Source organism: Balearica regulorum, chromosome 7 (assembly GCF_011004875.1).
Source record: "Balearica regulorum gibbericeps isolate bBalReg1 chromosome 7, bBalReg1.pri, whole genome shotgun sequence".
NCBI classification, from domain to species: Eukaryota; Metazoa; Chordata; class Aves; order Gruiformes; family Gruidae; genus Balearica; species Balearica regulorum.
Window position 1 is genome coordinate 873,811 of NC_046190.1, and position 14,552 is coordinate 888,362.

Consider the following 14,552-nt stretch of genomic DNA (forward strand, 5'->3'; position numbering starts at 1 on the left):
GTGGTTGTGAAATTGGTGAGAACAGTCTGCAAAGAAAAATCCCTGGTTTGATTGAACAGTCAGTAGGGCTTTAGGAGCACATGAATGCCCCGTTTCCACAACTCCCTGGCCTAAGGGTGATGTGGTTTGTTGTCAGGGTGAAGTGCAATAAGCTTCCCTCTAGCTCCTCCTCAGTGACCAGCGAGTAGTTTAAGGTTGCCCAAGGACGTCCTATGCTGTTCTGGCACATACGATTCATCAGAACACTAACTTACATCATCCCACCAAGAAAAAAGTTATGACAGTGTCCAAGATAGTCTGTCTTCCTGGAACAAGAAACAAATTAATCCAAGAGCTCTGTAATTGCTTTCACCATGTTTGTATCTCACAGTCTGTTTATATCAAACTGTAACGATTAAAATTAATCCATTACTTTTTATTAGGCAATTTTCCTATCTTGCCACATGAGTGTTCCTAGCCTGCTTGTGAAATCAAAAATGCATTAATGTGAATTATCAGGAAAGGTACTTAGAAATGCTGCGGTCTCTGCAAAGGATGCAGCGCTGAAGTGCTGCTTCTTCTCCATCTCTACTTCTTTATAAACAAATGTGGGTTACACTTCTGTAACAAAATATGCAAAGCCCATAAAAGCCCAAGGTATACATACTGTAGATCTCTCAAACTCGATCACTTGGAGGTAACTCCAAGGTTTTTTCCCCTTCTGCCAATCATTGCTCAGATTTGGTTCCTTCCATCAGCTCTTCTTGTAAGATGTGGTGCCTGCAAGGTCTGCAGCTCAGCCCAACCTTCCTTTCCCAGAAAAGTAGCAAATTTAGAAGACTAACTTCTGAGAGAGGGGTTCTTGCTTTTTGTTGTTACCCCCTTTCAGGCTGATGATTTATAAACAGATGGCAGCGTTTAAAGCAGGTGCTAACATACTCCTTCAGTGGTATAGCCAGTACCTTGTAAAACCCTAGGTTGTATTCCAGACTCTCCACATTCCCAGATGGATAGTCTATTCCTACAGAAGAGCAAGGTTGTAGAATCCAAAATTTCATCTGTACCTACTCCCAGTCACTGAGCTAAGGCACTGTATCATAACATATTTCCTTGCTTTTAGATACTTTCATTAGGATACTCAATCAGATCTTGGCTCCCACACGCTGAGGAGAAAGACACTTTCCAGAGGAAGTGGGTATCCTTTCTCCAACATGATGATGTGTTACACTAATGTATACCTAAAGCTTCAGTTCAGTATTCAATTTAAGCAAAACCAAGGCAAAAAACCCACAAAACCCCACAGCTGTACAGTGCCTGCAAGTGTCAGAAGTGGCACTGTCTTTGAAAGCAGCGAGAGCCTCAGTTCAATTCCTATTTATGGTAACAACAACAACGTTAAAAAAAAAAACCACAAAGGGAAAAACCCCAGCCCCACATGATTTCATCTCTTGAGCTCCTGCTTCAAATGATCCCAAGTTTGGAGCGCTCACCCTACTACTACATCACTACGCAAGCGGAAGATGTCAAGACTATTCAAGTATACCTTAGGTCTTCCAACTGCTCAGAACTTCCCTCTAACCAAACCACCTGTACCTCACCATGGAATACCCAGCACCCTGATTAAATTTTTGAGTCTTGTCCTTAGAAAAAAGGCCGAACAAGTGATATATAAGCAATATTGAGGAAAAAAAGAATTATCAGTACAATCAAAGCCAAATTCTTCCTAAATTCATGACGGCTTGTGCTTTCAGCCCAGGAGAAGGGCCCTGTCTGTCAGTGTCACTGAGCAGGACCCAGGGGGTCCAAAGGGTGAGCTGGGCATTTGCACCTCCTTACAGCGACTGGCACGGGCATGTCAGCACCGTCTGCTGAGGTGGGGCGGCCAGGAAGAGCAGTCAGCATGCTAGGGGCTCCGAAGTACCGTGCTCCTGCACTTTTCTTCACATTCCACTAAGATGTTAGGCTATTTTAAGATCACAGCAGGATGAGTCCATGCTTTCTGTGAACTGAGTACAGAGCAGTGCAGCCCCAGCCCCAGATACTCCAAAATGCTGTATTTTCAGGTTTGAACAACTATATTTTCTTATATTTTATTGCTGTCAATAAAGCAGTGTATCTTTTTCTACAATTTGAATATGCTGAGGTGGATAAAGGCTGTCTAACAAAATATTTCAATTTTAAAAAACAGTTTACATTTCAAATCAATTTTAAATATGCTAAGATGTTCCAAGAAAAAAAAAAAACAAGACAAACTACACAACCAAAAACCAAACCACAACAAACTATTGGGAAGCTATTATTATAATCATGAAAGTTTGTCTCAAGTTTACCAGAGGAACCTTATTTAATAGGTTTTTATATATGTATACATATATATATATAAAAATGAAGTGTCTCCATTTTTTATAAGTTTTCAATGACCCTGTCCAAAACATCATTTTTAATCTACACATTTCAGTTGACAACTTCAGTACAAAGGTAGAGAAGTACATGTATACTGATATTTAAAGAGCAGAAACGTACCCGTAGTGCTGTGATTCTGAAAGGATCCCTAAGTCTTCCATCTTCATCTTTTAAATTATAACCTTCGGCTCTTTTATCCCTTTCACTTATTTTCCATAATTTAATAGTTTTATCTAAAACCAAAAATTCACATACTTAAGAATGAATTACATTCAAAATAAAAGCACTAAATAACGGAGTCAGTGGATATTATTTATCTATCTAGGTTTCCACTGCCTGCAACAGCAAGCTGAACAGCAAGTGACTGAGTCCGGCCTTCCCTACACACACTTGAAGTACTTTGCCTTCAGCTGTATTGTGTAGCAGAATTGATACATGAAAAACAAACAAAAATACATCAGACACACACACTTGGAGGATGCAGGTGGGAAACGCATGAAAATATCAGTAAATTGATGGGAAAAAAAAAATTGATTTCATTTTAACTCCAATGTAATGTTCAATTTGAGTAGGAGACAAGCTTCTGCCTGAACATCAAGGCCCTACGCCCACCCTTCACCAAAATGACCCTTCACCAAGGGAAGTTTCACACACCAATTACCAAAATTCACCGATAAGCTCTGCATGACTATCTACATTATTTTTAACAGCCAAATGCTAGGGAATAAACCCAAATCCATGAATTATGTGCACTAACTATCCTAAGGAAATGCAAGTTTGTCCCAGGTGTCTGCTAGGAGACAGTAAGTGAGACCAGGACTTGCCCTGTTACTTTAGGGTTCATGTCCAAAGGCACGTAGCACGTACTCCCCAAGTCTGACTGGGGAAGTCTTTCCACATGCACCAGAGTGAGATCCTTCGCCAACTGAAAACAAACCTCTTCTCCCCAAACTACTGCATATCTTTCAAGCTTTTAAGATGACACAATCTAAAGACTGCTTTAAGTTTAGTAAAATTTCTATCAAAGAAAGATGATTTTGATTTCCAAGTCCAGTAGACAGAAGTAATTCCTGCTTTTAAAATTTCATATAGCAGGATATCAGTCCTTACATAAAGTCATTTAAATACAAGGCAAAAAGTGATCCAAACTGTTAGAGGAGGCGTATTCCTCCAACAGCAAGAGCAAGTTTTTCCATGCACAGCTCTGCATTTACATTTACAGCTTGCTCTGTGATGCATCAAACCAAAACAGACCTAATGCCTAATAAACACGACTAAAATTCTGGAAGAAATAAAAAACCAAAAGTGCATGAAAACTTGTAATTTCCAACTTGTAATTTTTGTACTGCTTTTATGTATTCTAAGGTACACAGTGAAAATGGTATAAAAATACTCCTAGAGTGACTTGTAAAGAGTTGCTTTTCAAAGCACACACGATGCTTTGGTATTGGAAAAGCAAAAAGAGCATTGTAACCACAGGGTTTCAATTTCAAATGCTTTTATTAAGAATTCATCTGGGGTCACAAAAAAGTCAATTTCAAAATTAGGATGATCAAGTCAAATTCTGATTTCTACTTCAGTTCAGCATACTGGGAACCCATTTATACAAAAACTGTAAAGCAGAGTAATAGGGAATGTAAACTGATAGCACAGTCAGTATATCCACAGAACAGAGCTCTAACTATGCCTATTCTGTTGCTGCTTCAGTATTTTTACATTCATAAACCAGTAATTTACAGAGTATTACAATCAAAACATATTTTGCATATAATTACAGAAGACATTAAAATAACCCCAAGACACTCCAGAAAAAAAGACCAAAAACCCACAAGTGGATCACAGGTGAGATAATATTCAAATGACATAAAAAGTACTCTGTGCAAAAATAAAGCATCCTTACCATTTGTAGACAGCAGGAAATGAGCAGCATTCTGTTGCGGTAACCACCTAATTTTATTAATTTTTTCCTCAATTTCTAGACTTTTCAAGTAGTCAAACTCAGGTTCGTGACTCTGAAAGGTACTGTAAACATTATACTCTCCCCTAGAATGTGGACGGCTTTTATTCTGCAACGAAACAGAATATTTCTTGAAGCTGATGTTACTTGGTTCATTAGGAATTATACATACAAACTAATGACTAGAAATAGTTAATCAGAAAGTAAACTTTTCACAAGATTGTGATTAATTTACATTTTTACTCTATGATACAGTACCTACAGTACAGCAGCATCAATTATAGTGCACATAGACTTCCTGTGAAAAAACATATCGTTATATCTATGTGTGTACTCACAGAACATAGCATGGAAAGCACCTGAAAGAGGCATGCTGTCGGCAGAGTTCCTGTCTTTGCTTGGAAGAGTTCTAGGCTACGCTACCTCTTCCAAGCGGTTTCACCAGGATTGCAGCAGAGAAGTTAGCTACGTCCTAAACTACCAGTAGCATGGGACTAGTCTCTGCACTTCACCTAATCTCCATTCCCATCCTTTTCCAAAACTCATTCCTCTCATCACCACAATACAGACATAATACAGGGTTTCCATACTAGGGAATAAATGCCAAAGGACATAGGACATGGACTAATTATGTATGTTTTTTTATAAAAACATGATTGCACAAAGCCATTCTGCTGAAGGCACAGCAAGATCAAGTATGAGTGCTAGATCTAGCTCCTCTCCTACTCATTTTAAAACAAGCTGTGTCCAGAAGTGCTATCAAGGGCTATAATAAAGCTTTGACAACCTTTTTTATTATAAAAACTTGAAGGCTGGACTTATCCCATTTTCTTCTAAGCCATTCTATAGCCCTCATCGTGACGTATCAAAGACCATTACAAACACACTAACAACTTTTCCCCTGACAAAACTAGAAGGCCGCTTTGTATTACCCTCATTTGGTAGATGCAGTAGCAAGGAGCAGAGACCAAAGTCACAAGCATCCACAAATTTGCAACATCAGATTTGAGGCAACTAGCTATCAGGCTTTTCAAGTAAGTTAATGTTAAGGTAGTTAACATGTTTGGAGAACAGCCCCACTTGTAGAGCTGCAGTGCCTAGAACTTCTGAAAAAAACAAGCTCCCCAAAACCGACTGAAACCACTCGAGAAGCAGTGAGTCGCTTGCAAAGGCCAGCAGGAGTCAGTGGAAGGAAAGCCTACCCTGTGCACTGACTGACGGTACCTTACCGTGGAAAAACCTGTCCTGACTCACATTGCTGCAGGCTACCAGGCCAACCTAGGGCTGCGAAGGCAACCTTTGTCCTGGTGCTTCCTTACACTTCCACGTCTGACTTGGCAACTTCAATGAGGTTGTTTCAGCCAGGCTTTTTCCCTGTGATGTCTCACAAGTATGGCGTTTTAGTTAGACTTTGCATTTTTTTTACTCCGTACTTCTCATTGAACTTCCAAGCATTTTGGACAGGACTCTCTCAAATAAGGCTATTCGATCAAGCTTGACCGAGTTCAAGAAGTGTCTGGATAATGCTCTCAGTCATATGCTCTGATTCAGCTGGTCCTCTGTGGAGCCAGGAGTTGGACTCGATAATCCTTATGGGTCCCTTCCAACTCAGGATATTCTATGATTCTATTCAGTATAGTTATCTACATTACTTATCTAGCCACTTTCTTTTTGAGCAACCTGCCTCTTCTGGCACTAGGCAGTTGTCTCACTCTCTACTCACACATCTGGTTGGAATAATCAGCTGCTTGGAACTGAAATAATGTCGTATGAGTTCGGGGACTGATGCACAACATTTCAGCCTGCCTTCCCAAATTAATGTGTATGGGAAATTTTAGAACTATCCTAAGTTGTTATTAACCTAGTTAACCTAGTCTAAAATCTACACTGTTTAAAAATATTTGCTGTAAGATTTTATTAAGGTTCCAGTCCTATACACTTATTTTTAATTTTTTCCTCACCTCCAGAAACTGTGCAGTTTTGCACGACAAGAGAAATGACTGTTATGCCCAACTCCCCCCTACAGTCTGCACGTGCTCCCAAGACGACAGTTGAATATTCCTGTGTGAATAGTCTGACTTGGGTTCTGGGGTTTTTTTTGTTTTGGTGTGGGGTTTTGGTTTTGGGGTTTGTTTTGTTGTTTGTTTTTTTGGTTTGGGTTTTTTTTTTACTATGAGGAAATGCCATGGCAGTCGGGTTTTGACTGGTAGAACAACTGAGCATTAAGAGCTGAAAGCCAAGCAGTGATAGTGCCTCTCTAAAGAAGGGCCAAGAAAGACAGAGTTCCCGAGTAGGTGGATGCTTTTGACCTTGACCTCTCTGTGCCTTAGTTAAGTCTATACAGCAGACTAAATGATAAATGAGCTATGAGCTGCCTAGGTGTAGTAGTATAATATTTCAGCAGCTTTTTCAGCAACAGTATTTTCATTTCACTACCTCTCAAAATCCTCACAGTAAAACCAGTAAGTCACCTTTGGTAAAGTGTTTTATAAATAATATCACAGTCAGGATGAAATGCAACATATTGGATAGCTGTTTGTTAACTGAGCATCATTTGAACCACACAATGAAGGAAGTGGGATTTTGCACCTCGAGATCAGTATACTTCATGCACAAACAAGCTGAATTAAAGTTCCACAGTCAATTTTGGTATTTCTGATCCAGAAGGCGGCTCAAATTCTCATCAGCTCTTCAAAGGAAAGGGTAAACATGCGCTTTGGTGGCAGGGGAGAGAGTGAGAGTTGCCATGCAGAATATGGACTTTTTGAAGAACACAATTCCTGATTTCTCCCAGACATGACCAGGCATGATAATTATTTTTCAGCATTTAGTGCACGTTCCCACTACACACTACTTCTCTGGATATAAAAAGCTCAGTGATGTATCTGCATTGATGAATGAACAGAATATGTTATAGCATTGTCACACAACTGAGTACCGTTGCAAAGAGCCAGCTGAAAAGCTGTGTAACTGTAGGAGGGAGAGCCTTCCTACCCTCTGAACTGAAAATACTCAAGTGTTTCTGGAGAAGTAGCTCTTCCCACTGTTTGAGTCATAGGATCCTAAAACACATCAGATACTTAATCCTTCGATTTTTGAAGCGTCTTATCCTGTTGCCTTATCCTGCAACTTAACTTGTATCTTTTTTTTAATAAACTTTTCTTACATTATCTCCAAATGCATTGTGATTTGTCTTAGATCAACCTACAAAGTGTAAAGTTTAGGAGAAAGTCCAAAGGCAATTCTGCAAAATAACACTGAGCACACTAGGTGCACACATAAAGAACACACTTGCACTTTTGGGACCTTTTTTTTTTTTTTTTAATTTTGAAGGGGAGGAGAGGAACCACCACCAAACTAACCCACCCAGCTTACCACAAGGCATGTATTTAGAAATTGGGGTAACTTAGGGTTTTCTGAGAAAACTATCCAATCATTTAAACCTCACGGCATGAAAAGACGAAGTTAGACTGTGCAACACAAGAACAGTGTAGTAATGGCACTTTTGTTTTTTGAGTCACTGACCTCTTGTTCCCTTTGAAATATAACCACTCTGCCACCTTTGTCTCCTGTTGCAAGAAGATCACCAGAGTAATTAAATTCAACTGTTGAAATAATATCAGCTGTAAACAAAACAGAAATAAAATAGCACTGTAATGTGTAAAGCAAATCAATATGTTTCAAGACTTGAACACAAAACAAAATTACAACTTGTATTAATGCAATGACACGACTTCTTGATTTACATCACCAGTATCCAGAAATTAAGCCATGTTTCAAAGCCTAACAAAATTTGCAATCTGAAACACTTCCTCATTTCTCAGTTTTTTAAGCTTCAGAAGGCCTTCAATCATAAAAGTGAAGGGATATTGTTTTAAGAATCCCAACTATGCATTCTACCTGTAGACAGTAAATGCTGAAATACATAACGGAGATATGCCTGCACGGAGCTTCCAAAAGCAAGCATCGTATCAAAAGTGGTTCATCTGCGGTAGTACTGCAGCTGCACTGATCAAGGGGAGGTGGAGGCACAGCTGCCTTTCCCCGAGCTCTGAGCGTTCACCAAGTTAGTTCAGGAACCTGAACTGGGCGTCCCCGCTTTGCCAAAGGGAAAACCAGACAGACAATTCTTCCAGTTGAGCTTCCTGAACCAACTCTGTGCAGAAGCATCAGCACGTATACAACAAACGAGAGGCAAGGATGATGGCAGCTGAAGGAACAGGAGAGCAACGGAAAAGATTGCAGGATCTCCAGTTTAAACTGGCTTAAGTGCCCTTGGGACTGAACCTTGAGAACAACCAGTATTTGTTCACCACTGCACACCACAGTTAATCTTTGGAGGTGGCAATAAAGAAATAATTGCCATTAAACAATCTCTAACCAAGGGGCAGAGATAAGGGGCTATAAATGTCTGTCACAGGTTTTAGGCATATGGTAACAAAACCAACAAACCACTCTGCATAAAATTGTAAGTAAACATTTATCCATACTGTTGCTTGCTAGCCATGCAAATATTTCATTATATTATGCAGGTATAAAAATTGTAAGATTTGAAGTATATGATAGCAATTAGTTTCAGAGTTTGCAATTGGAGACTAGATGAAAACTACTTTCCTGTATTGATTTTGATGTGGTATCTTCTAAATTCTTTTCAATAATCCCCCACTCTTATGAGGAAGGTGATTAGGAAGTCTAATCAGTTTTCCCAATATATAATTCATATTTCATATTTATTAACAGATGCCCTTGAAACAAGTTTTTTCCCAGTATAAAAATCATGAATTGCCACCTTTGATTAAAAAAATGTATTAAAAAAACCCCAACAACTTTCTATCCCAGCCTTCAAAACCACACTACTAACCTGCTTCTGGACACCTCTGGCTTTATATTTACCTTTCTTTAAAAGATTATGAAAAGATTCCATTTTGGTGAAGAACGGGACAATGGCTAATCCCAAATCCTGAACAGACCCACTCATAAGAACAAAACCCACATGCTTGCTGCTCATACTCCATACTGAAAACACCACTCTCTCCTCAGCTTAATTAATTAAAATTACTTGTACTGCTAGTTTCTAGCTAGTGTCTGTAGTGATCCTCACCTGTCACCGCACAGGTGCAATGTGTGTTCAATCAAAACATATCAATAGAAAAACTACATATTTCCACTTACCATAAAGATCCACTTTGTCAATACTACACTTACACACTGTGCACAGCAATAACATTTCACTGAAGCTCGGTGTTAAACAAGAAGACAAGTGCCTAAGTTGAAACGACGACACAAGATCTGTCAACTCGTGTGAGAACAGGACCTCTGTTCCTCTCTTTGAGAGGCTATGGAAAACTCAGATTGTCCATACACAGAAATCAGATTATCAGTATATCAATACTCGTCCTTCCTACACTATAAATAAAGGGACTCAAGCGACGATGGACAAAGGGTTTAGATGGCTATAACGAGACCCGTTCCTAGCTCACCCATTTCCCAGTGAATCCTGTTCAAGCTTTTTACCCTACACAAGTCAAAAGAACATACAAGGAACCTTGTATGTCATTTTAATCAATTCTTAAATATACTTTCTGTCACAGATAAGAAAAAGTTTGTCTACCTGTAATGCTGATACATGATTTCACTTTTCCAAAGCTTGCCACATTTCTCTGATATAATTAATGTCTCATACCCTGCTTAGGGCCTCAGATAGGCAACAAATTATTCCATACACAGAAAGCATATGAGCTGGTCCGTGTAAAGCGTCTTGGGAATTTGGAACTTTTTTTCTTTCTTAAGAAACTTAAATAAGGCCCTTTTGTAACAATCTAACATATGTACATGGTAATCGTGAAAATATTTTCAAGCCAACTCATTCCTCCTGCCTGACAATCATGGGGAAAACAAGATGTATGAGAATTGAGATTCAACGTAAAAAAAAAAAGAAATCTCTGTATGTGGCTAATATTGCTGTTGGGCTTTAATACTGATCCATGCTAATTATTTCCACAATTACAGGTTTGCTTTGTGCCAAATACATGCCTAAATTGTGTGAATGTATAAATTATAAGCCATTACAAATGGCTGGCTAAGAGGTTTTATAGTTACAAATACCAAATATCATGGCATAAGCAAAGAGTTTTGTACTAAAATGAGACAGCTAGTGAACTAGCTGGAGATGCAATCTTAATTAAATTCTACTCCAAGACTGGCAATAGTGCTAGAATAAAAAAAGATTCCTACATCCCAGTATCACTCAATTATACACAGGAAAAAACCCCAGGCATTTCAAGAGACACCATGGGAAATTAGTAAACTAAGGAAAAAAGAAACGAACAGATGAGCTAAGTAGTGAAGTGACTCGATAGAGTAATTTTATGACCTTCTCAGTACTCAAACACTAAGTAGCCCTTGAGTTACAAAGGTTTATCGGTAGCAAAACTAATATTCCACTACCACAAAAATCTGAAAGCCATTCTAGCATGGATCAGTTTTTACCCTTTTGTTTACACCAGTAAACATCCTAGTAGAAATAAATGACTCCTTAACATATGCAATTATTTCAAGTAAAGTCACAAAAAACACTTTTCCATTTAGTTTCAGAAATGGAAAAAGATATTATTAACTTCTCCCACATACACTATCAAAGTATCTACTGAATTATTTGCTCAAAATACGCTGTGCATCACTTTTGCTTTAACATGCATGTGAAGTCAACATCATTTGTCTGACACAGCTATTATTTACTGGCAGTGCAATCTAGCCAAACATAATCTTGGGGTCCTTTATGTTAAGAACTGTGGAAACATGCTAAAACACAGACACTACTTACCTGAATTCTAGGGTTTTAAACAAAAAGTACAGGGAGAAGAGGGTAAACAACACGTGTAGGTAAAAGGATTGTGCCAGTGGAGAATGCCTCTCTTTCCTAATTGACTACCAACTGGAAAAAAGCAATTGAAGTTTTAAATCAGCACTGAAGCAGTAGGTAAAAATCTATGGCCAACACGCTATATGGAAATAGGCGAGTGAATGGGGGAGTTCAGGAAAACAGGTATAGAAAGTTTCTTCAAATATTTTCTCAGTTAAAACATTTGGAATATGATGAATCAACTTTTTAATGTTTTTAACAGCACTAAAACTTTCTTCTTGTATAAAAGTATGAATTAAAACCAGTTTTCCCTATAAGCATGTTTAATTGAAGCATATCGATCCCCAAAATAATTCCATCCAGTATCCTCAGCACTATACTATCTCAAAGCAGGTAAAAAAATAATTATGAGATTAGAGGAAACCACAAAATTAATTCCAAACCAATCACTCTAGGTTTTGCTCAACATACTTTACTCACCTACATTTGCTCTTTACTTCCAAGTCAGCTTAAAACTTTTAGGAAAAAAAAAAAAAACCCTTCAAACAAGTCTTTGCAAGTTCTTAATCATCATATTAACTTTGGAATGTTTAAAGCTTTTCTCTTATATGTTGTATCTTTCTCTTATATGTACAAGCACCAGGTTTATTTCCCAGGGGACTATTTCAGCCTTTTCTTCATACTAGCAAAATAACTCACAATGAACCGTCCAGAAAGGTGAGGAAAGACAAACTCTCCTGACCCTGGCTCACATACAGCACCCTAATGCAGGCTCCTCACATGCACGGCACCTTTGTGATTATGACTTTCCTGAAACTGAGAGGTGTGGACAACTTTCCTTCCGTTTTTGTTCCAGTGTGGCTAGGACCCTCTGTCTGGAAGCAGCCATGTAAGCGTTCCTCCTGTAAACTACAGAGAGCAGCAAGACCTATGGGTTTAGAGTAAGGTATTAGTCTGGCAATATTTGTTTCTTTCCAGACATGAAAAATTAATGTTTAGCTTCACTTTTGGAAAGGAGTTCTAACTTAGTTATGGTCTACATACAGAGTAGGAAACTCCTAGCTGTTTTCAAAGATAGTATACTAAAAGGAATGTGGGGGGGGGAAAATTGCTGGCAACTAAATTATGGTTTTGTAGAATCCCCAAACTTAAAAGCACTAAGCGCTTCCATGGGTAGTAAACACCCTCCCAACACAACAGAAGGCTACAAATATCCATCGTTACAATAATGTAGTGGAAACAATCCTCAGTGACTCAGGAGACTATCCTGTAAGCCTAGACAGAAGTTTCAAAATTCAGTATAAATGCCCTAAGCCTTTTAACATCCCTGCTGAATATTAACCTCCCTATGTCACACAACTGCTGTCATAATTCTGTTAAAGGTCTATACCCTCCAAAGCCTCCTGGGCCAGTTATACAGGGGGCAGAGGGAGACGGGATGACAGAGACCAACATTTGTTAGGATTCCGAGATGACAGCAAGCTTCGGTCTGCAAACTAATTTAGTCCCACAAAGGATTCATACTAGGTATTTCTAATGGACACCAGTATCAACATCCGGGCTCTCTGGTTAGGTAATGGAGAATGCAAAGAGATCCAGAACATCTAAATTAGATGCCTAAAATTAGCTACCATGAACTTTTCCTCTCTAAGTTGGCTGCACATTGCTACTTTGGTCAAAATCCAAAAACTGAACAAACATAATGACTTCATAGCACACCAACAGATTAACCAATTTGCAGCTGTAGTCCATGTTTAGGACTAAGTAGACACAAGCAGCATCAACATCTCTCTCATTTTTCTAAGCTATTCGAAGGCTTCTGTCAAAAGCCCACTCCTCAGGCGTTTAACAAACTAGGAAGTCAAACAGTCACTATTTCTGAACGTTATCTAAAAAAGGGGCTGCTCCACCTGCTACGGGATTTTAACTTATTTTTTTCCAAATACGTAATGGGCAGCACACAGCTTCACATTCAATACACACACCCACAAAAAACCCCACCAAAAACATGTCAGCAGACCTGTCTCCTGTCCCTCCCCTTGAAAAATAGTTTTAACAGACAGCACCTTTTCCCGCAATCTGTCCGGGAGATGTGAAGAATGAACCGCTTTAAGGACTATGCAAGTCTCTGAAGAGGCTCATGCTTTGAGAGGAAATGACTGGACCTGGACCAACTCCGGACACCTGGCACAGACTGTAAGGGAGAGTGCTGGTGGAAACTCAACATAGAAAGCCCATTTCTGTGCCTGTAATCAAGATGAAAGGTGACACAGCTTTCCCTCCGACACACAGTTTTCTACAGTACAGTTTATTCTACAGCTGGGAGACATTGTATGGTCTCCTACAGTTCATGAGATTGAAGTAGAGAGTGCAGAAGGGGGTAAGTGCAGGTAATGTGCTCCTAAATCAACTCGGAAATCACAAGTTGGGATCTCCCTGTGATGTTGTGCTGAACTGTAAGGCATGACATCAGAATCAACAGAAGTCACTTTTGCAACAGGCAGTGACAACACACCATGTCAAGGTACGACTGTTGAAAACCACGGTCAATGGGGACCCCTACACACAGTGGCAAGGAACCACCATTTCACAGCAACTGAGGACTCAAAAAGTCAAATAACATATTAAAGGAGCCAGTAAGATTAGTGAAGGAAAAAAGATACAGAGACCTGTTAGAAGGAATGGACTAATCAAAGAGAATGAAAAAACGTGGAGGCTAATGCCTGTTAAAACAGTAAATAATAGAAAAAATGTTTTAAAACCCAAAATCACATTTGAGCTTCACAAGTTACAGACACACAGGGCCTTATAACTGCTTGTTACTTGAGTGACAAGGGGAACTCCCCAAACATCACCAGGGAATCTGTGTCACCACAGCCCCCGGGGCAGGGAGGGGGAAGCAGTTGGTGTGAAGTTTGATAGTTATTGGCATTTGGATCGCTACAGTTACCACAGCAGCCACTCCGCTTCTACCCAGAGCTAACTCATCCTCTCCGTGCCATCGCGGTTTCAGTCACCGCAGGTGCCTGACTGCGGCACTCCTCTCCAGCCCTCAACCTCCCTGTCTCCGCACATTTCGCTGGTTTGCTTCCAGGTGAACGTGGATTCCCCATACTGCGGGTGCCAGGGCAAGCAATAAAAGAGATTGGAATTACTGGGCAATCAGGATGGACTAAGGCTGGAATTGCTGCTATTGTCATGCCTAAGCTGTCCTGAAGTAGTTCCTAAAATATTGTTTCTTAATTTAATAGTTGATAGCAATCAGATTTCTATCTCTGAATTGTACTGAAAGGTGAGCTAAACTTTAAAGCTATCAATAATCACTTGACAATATACATATATATAGAAGTT

At 39.3% G+C, this 14,552-nt stretch overlaps 1 protein-coding gene across 2 annotated transcripts in view; it reads right to left on the reverse strand.

Moving 5' to 3' along the window:
* The window catches only part of PPP2R2D (protein phosphatase 2 regulatory subunit Bdelta), a 30,245-nt gene that overhangs the window by 7,634 nt on the left and 8,059 nt on the right, over window positions 1–14,552 (reverse strand). The window contains exons 3-6 of one of the 2 annotated variants that reach the window (XM_075757583.1): window positions 9,512–9,603; window positions 7,865–7,962; window positions 4,283–4,448; window positions 2,503–2,615 (exon numbers count right to left, since the gene is read on the reverse strand). In XM_075757583.1, the coding sequence (XP_075613698.1) occupies window positions 2,503–2,615; window positions 4,283–4,448; window positions 7,865–7,962; window positions 9,512–9,566 (432 nt within the window). In that variant the 5' untranslated portion in view covers window positions 9,567–9,603. The remainder of the gene's footprint in view (window positions 1–2,502; window positions 2,616–4,282; window positions 4,449–7,864; window positions 7,963–9,511; window positions 9,604–14,552) is intronic. The other variant, XM_075757582.1, reaches the window with a different exon arrangement.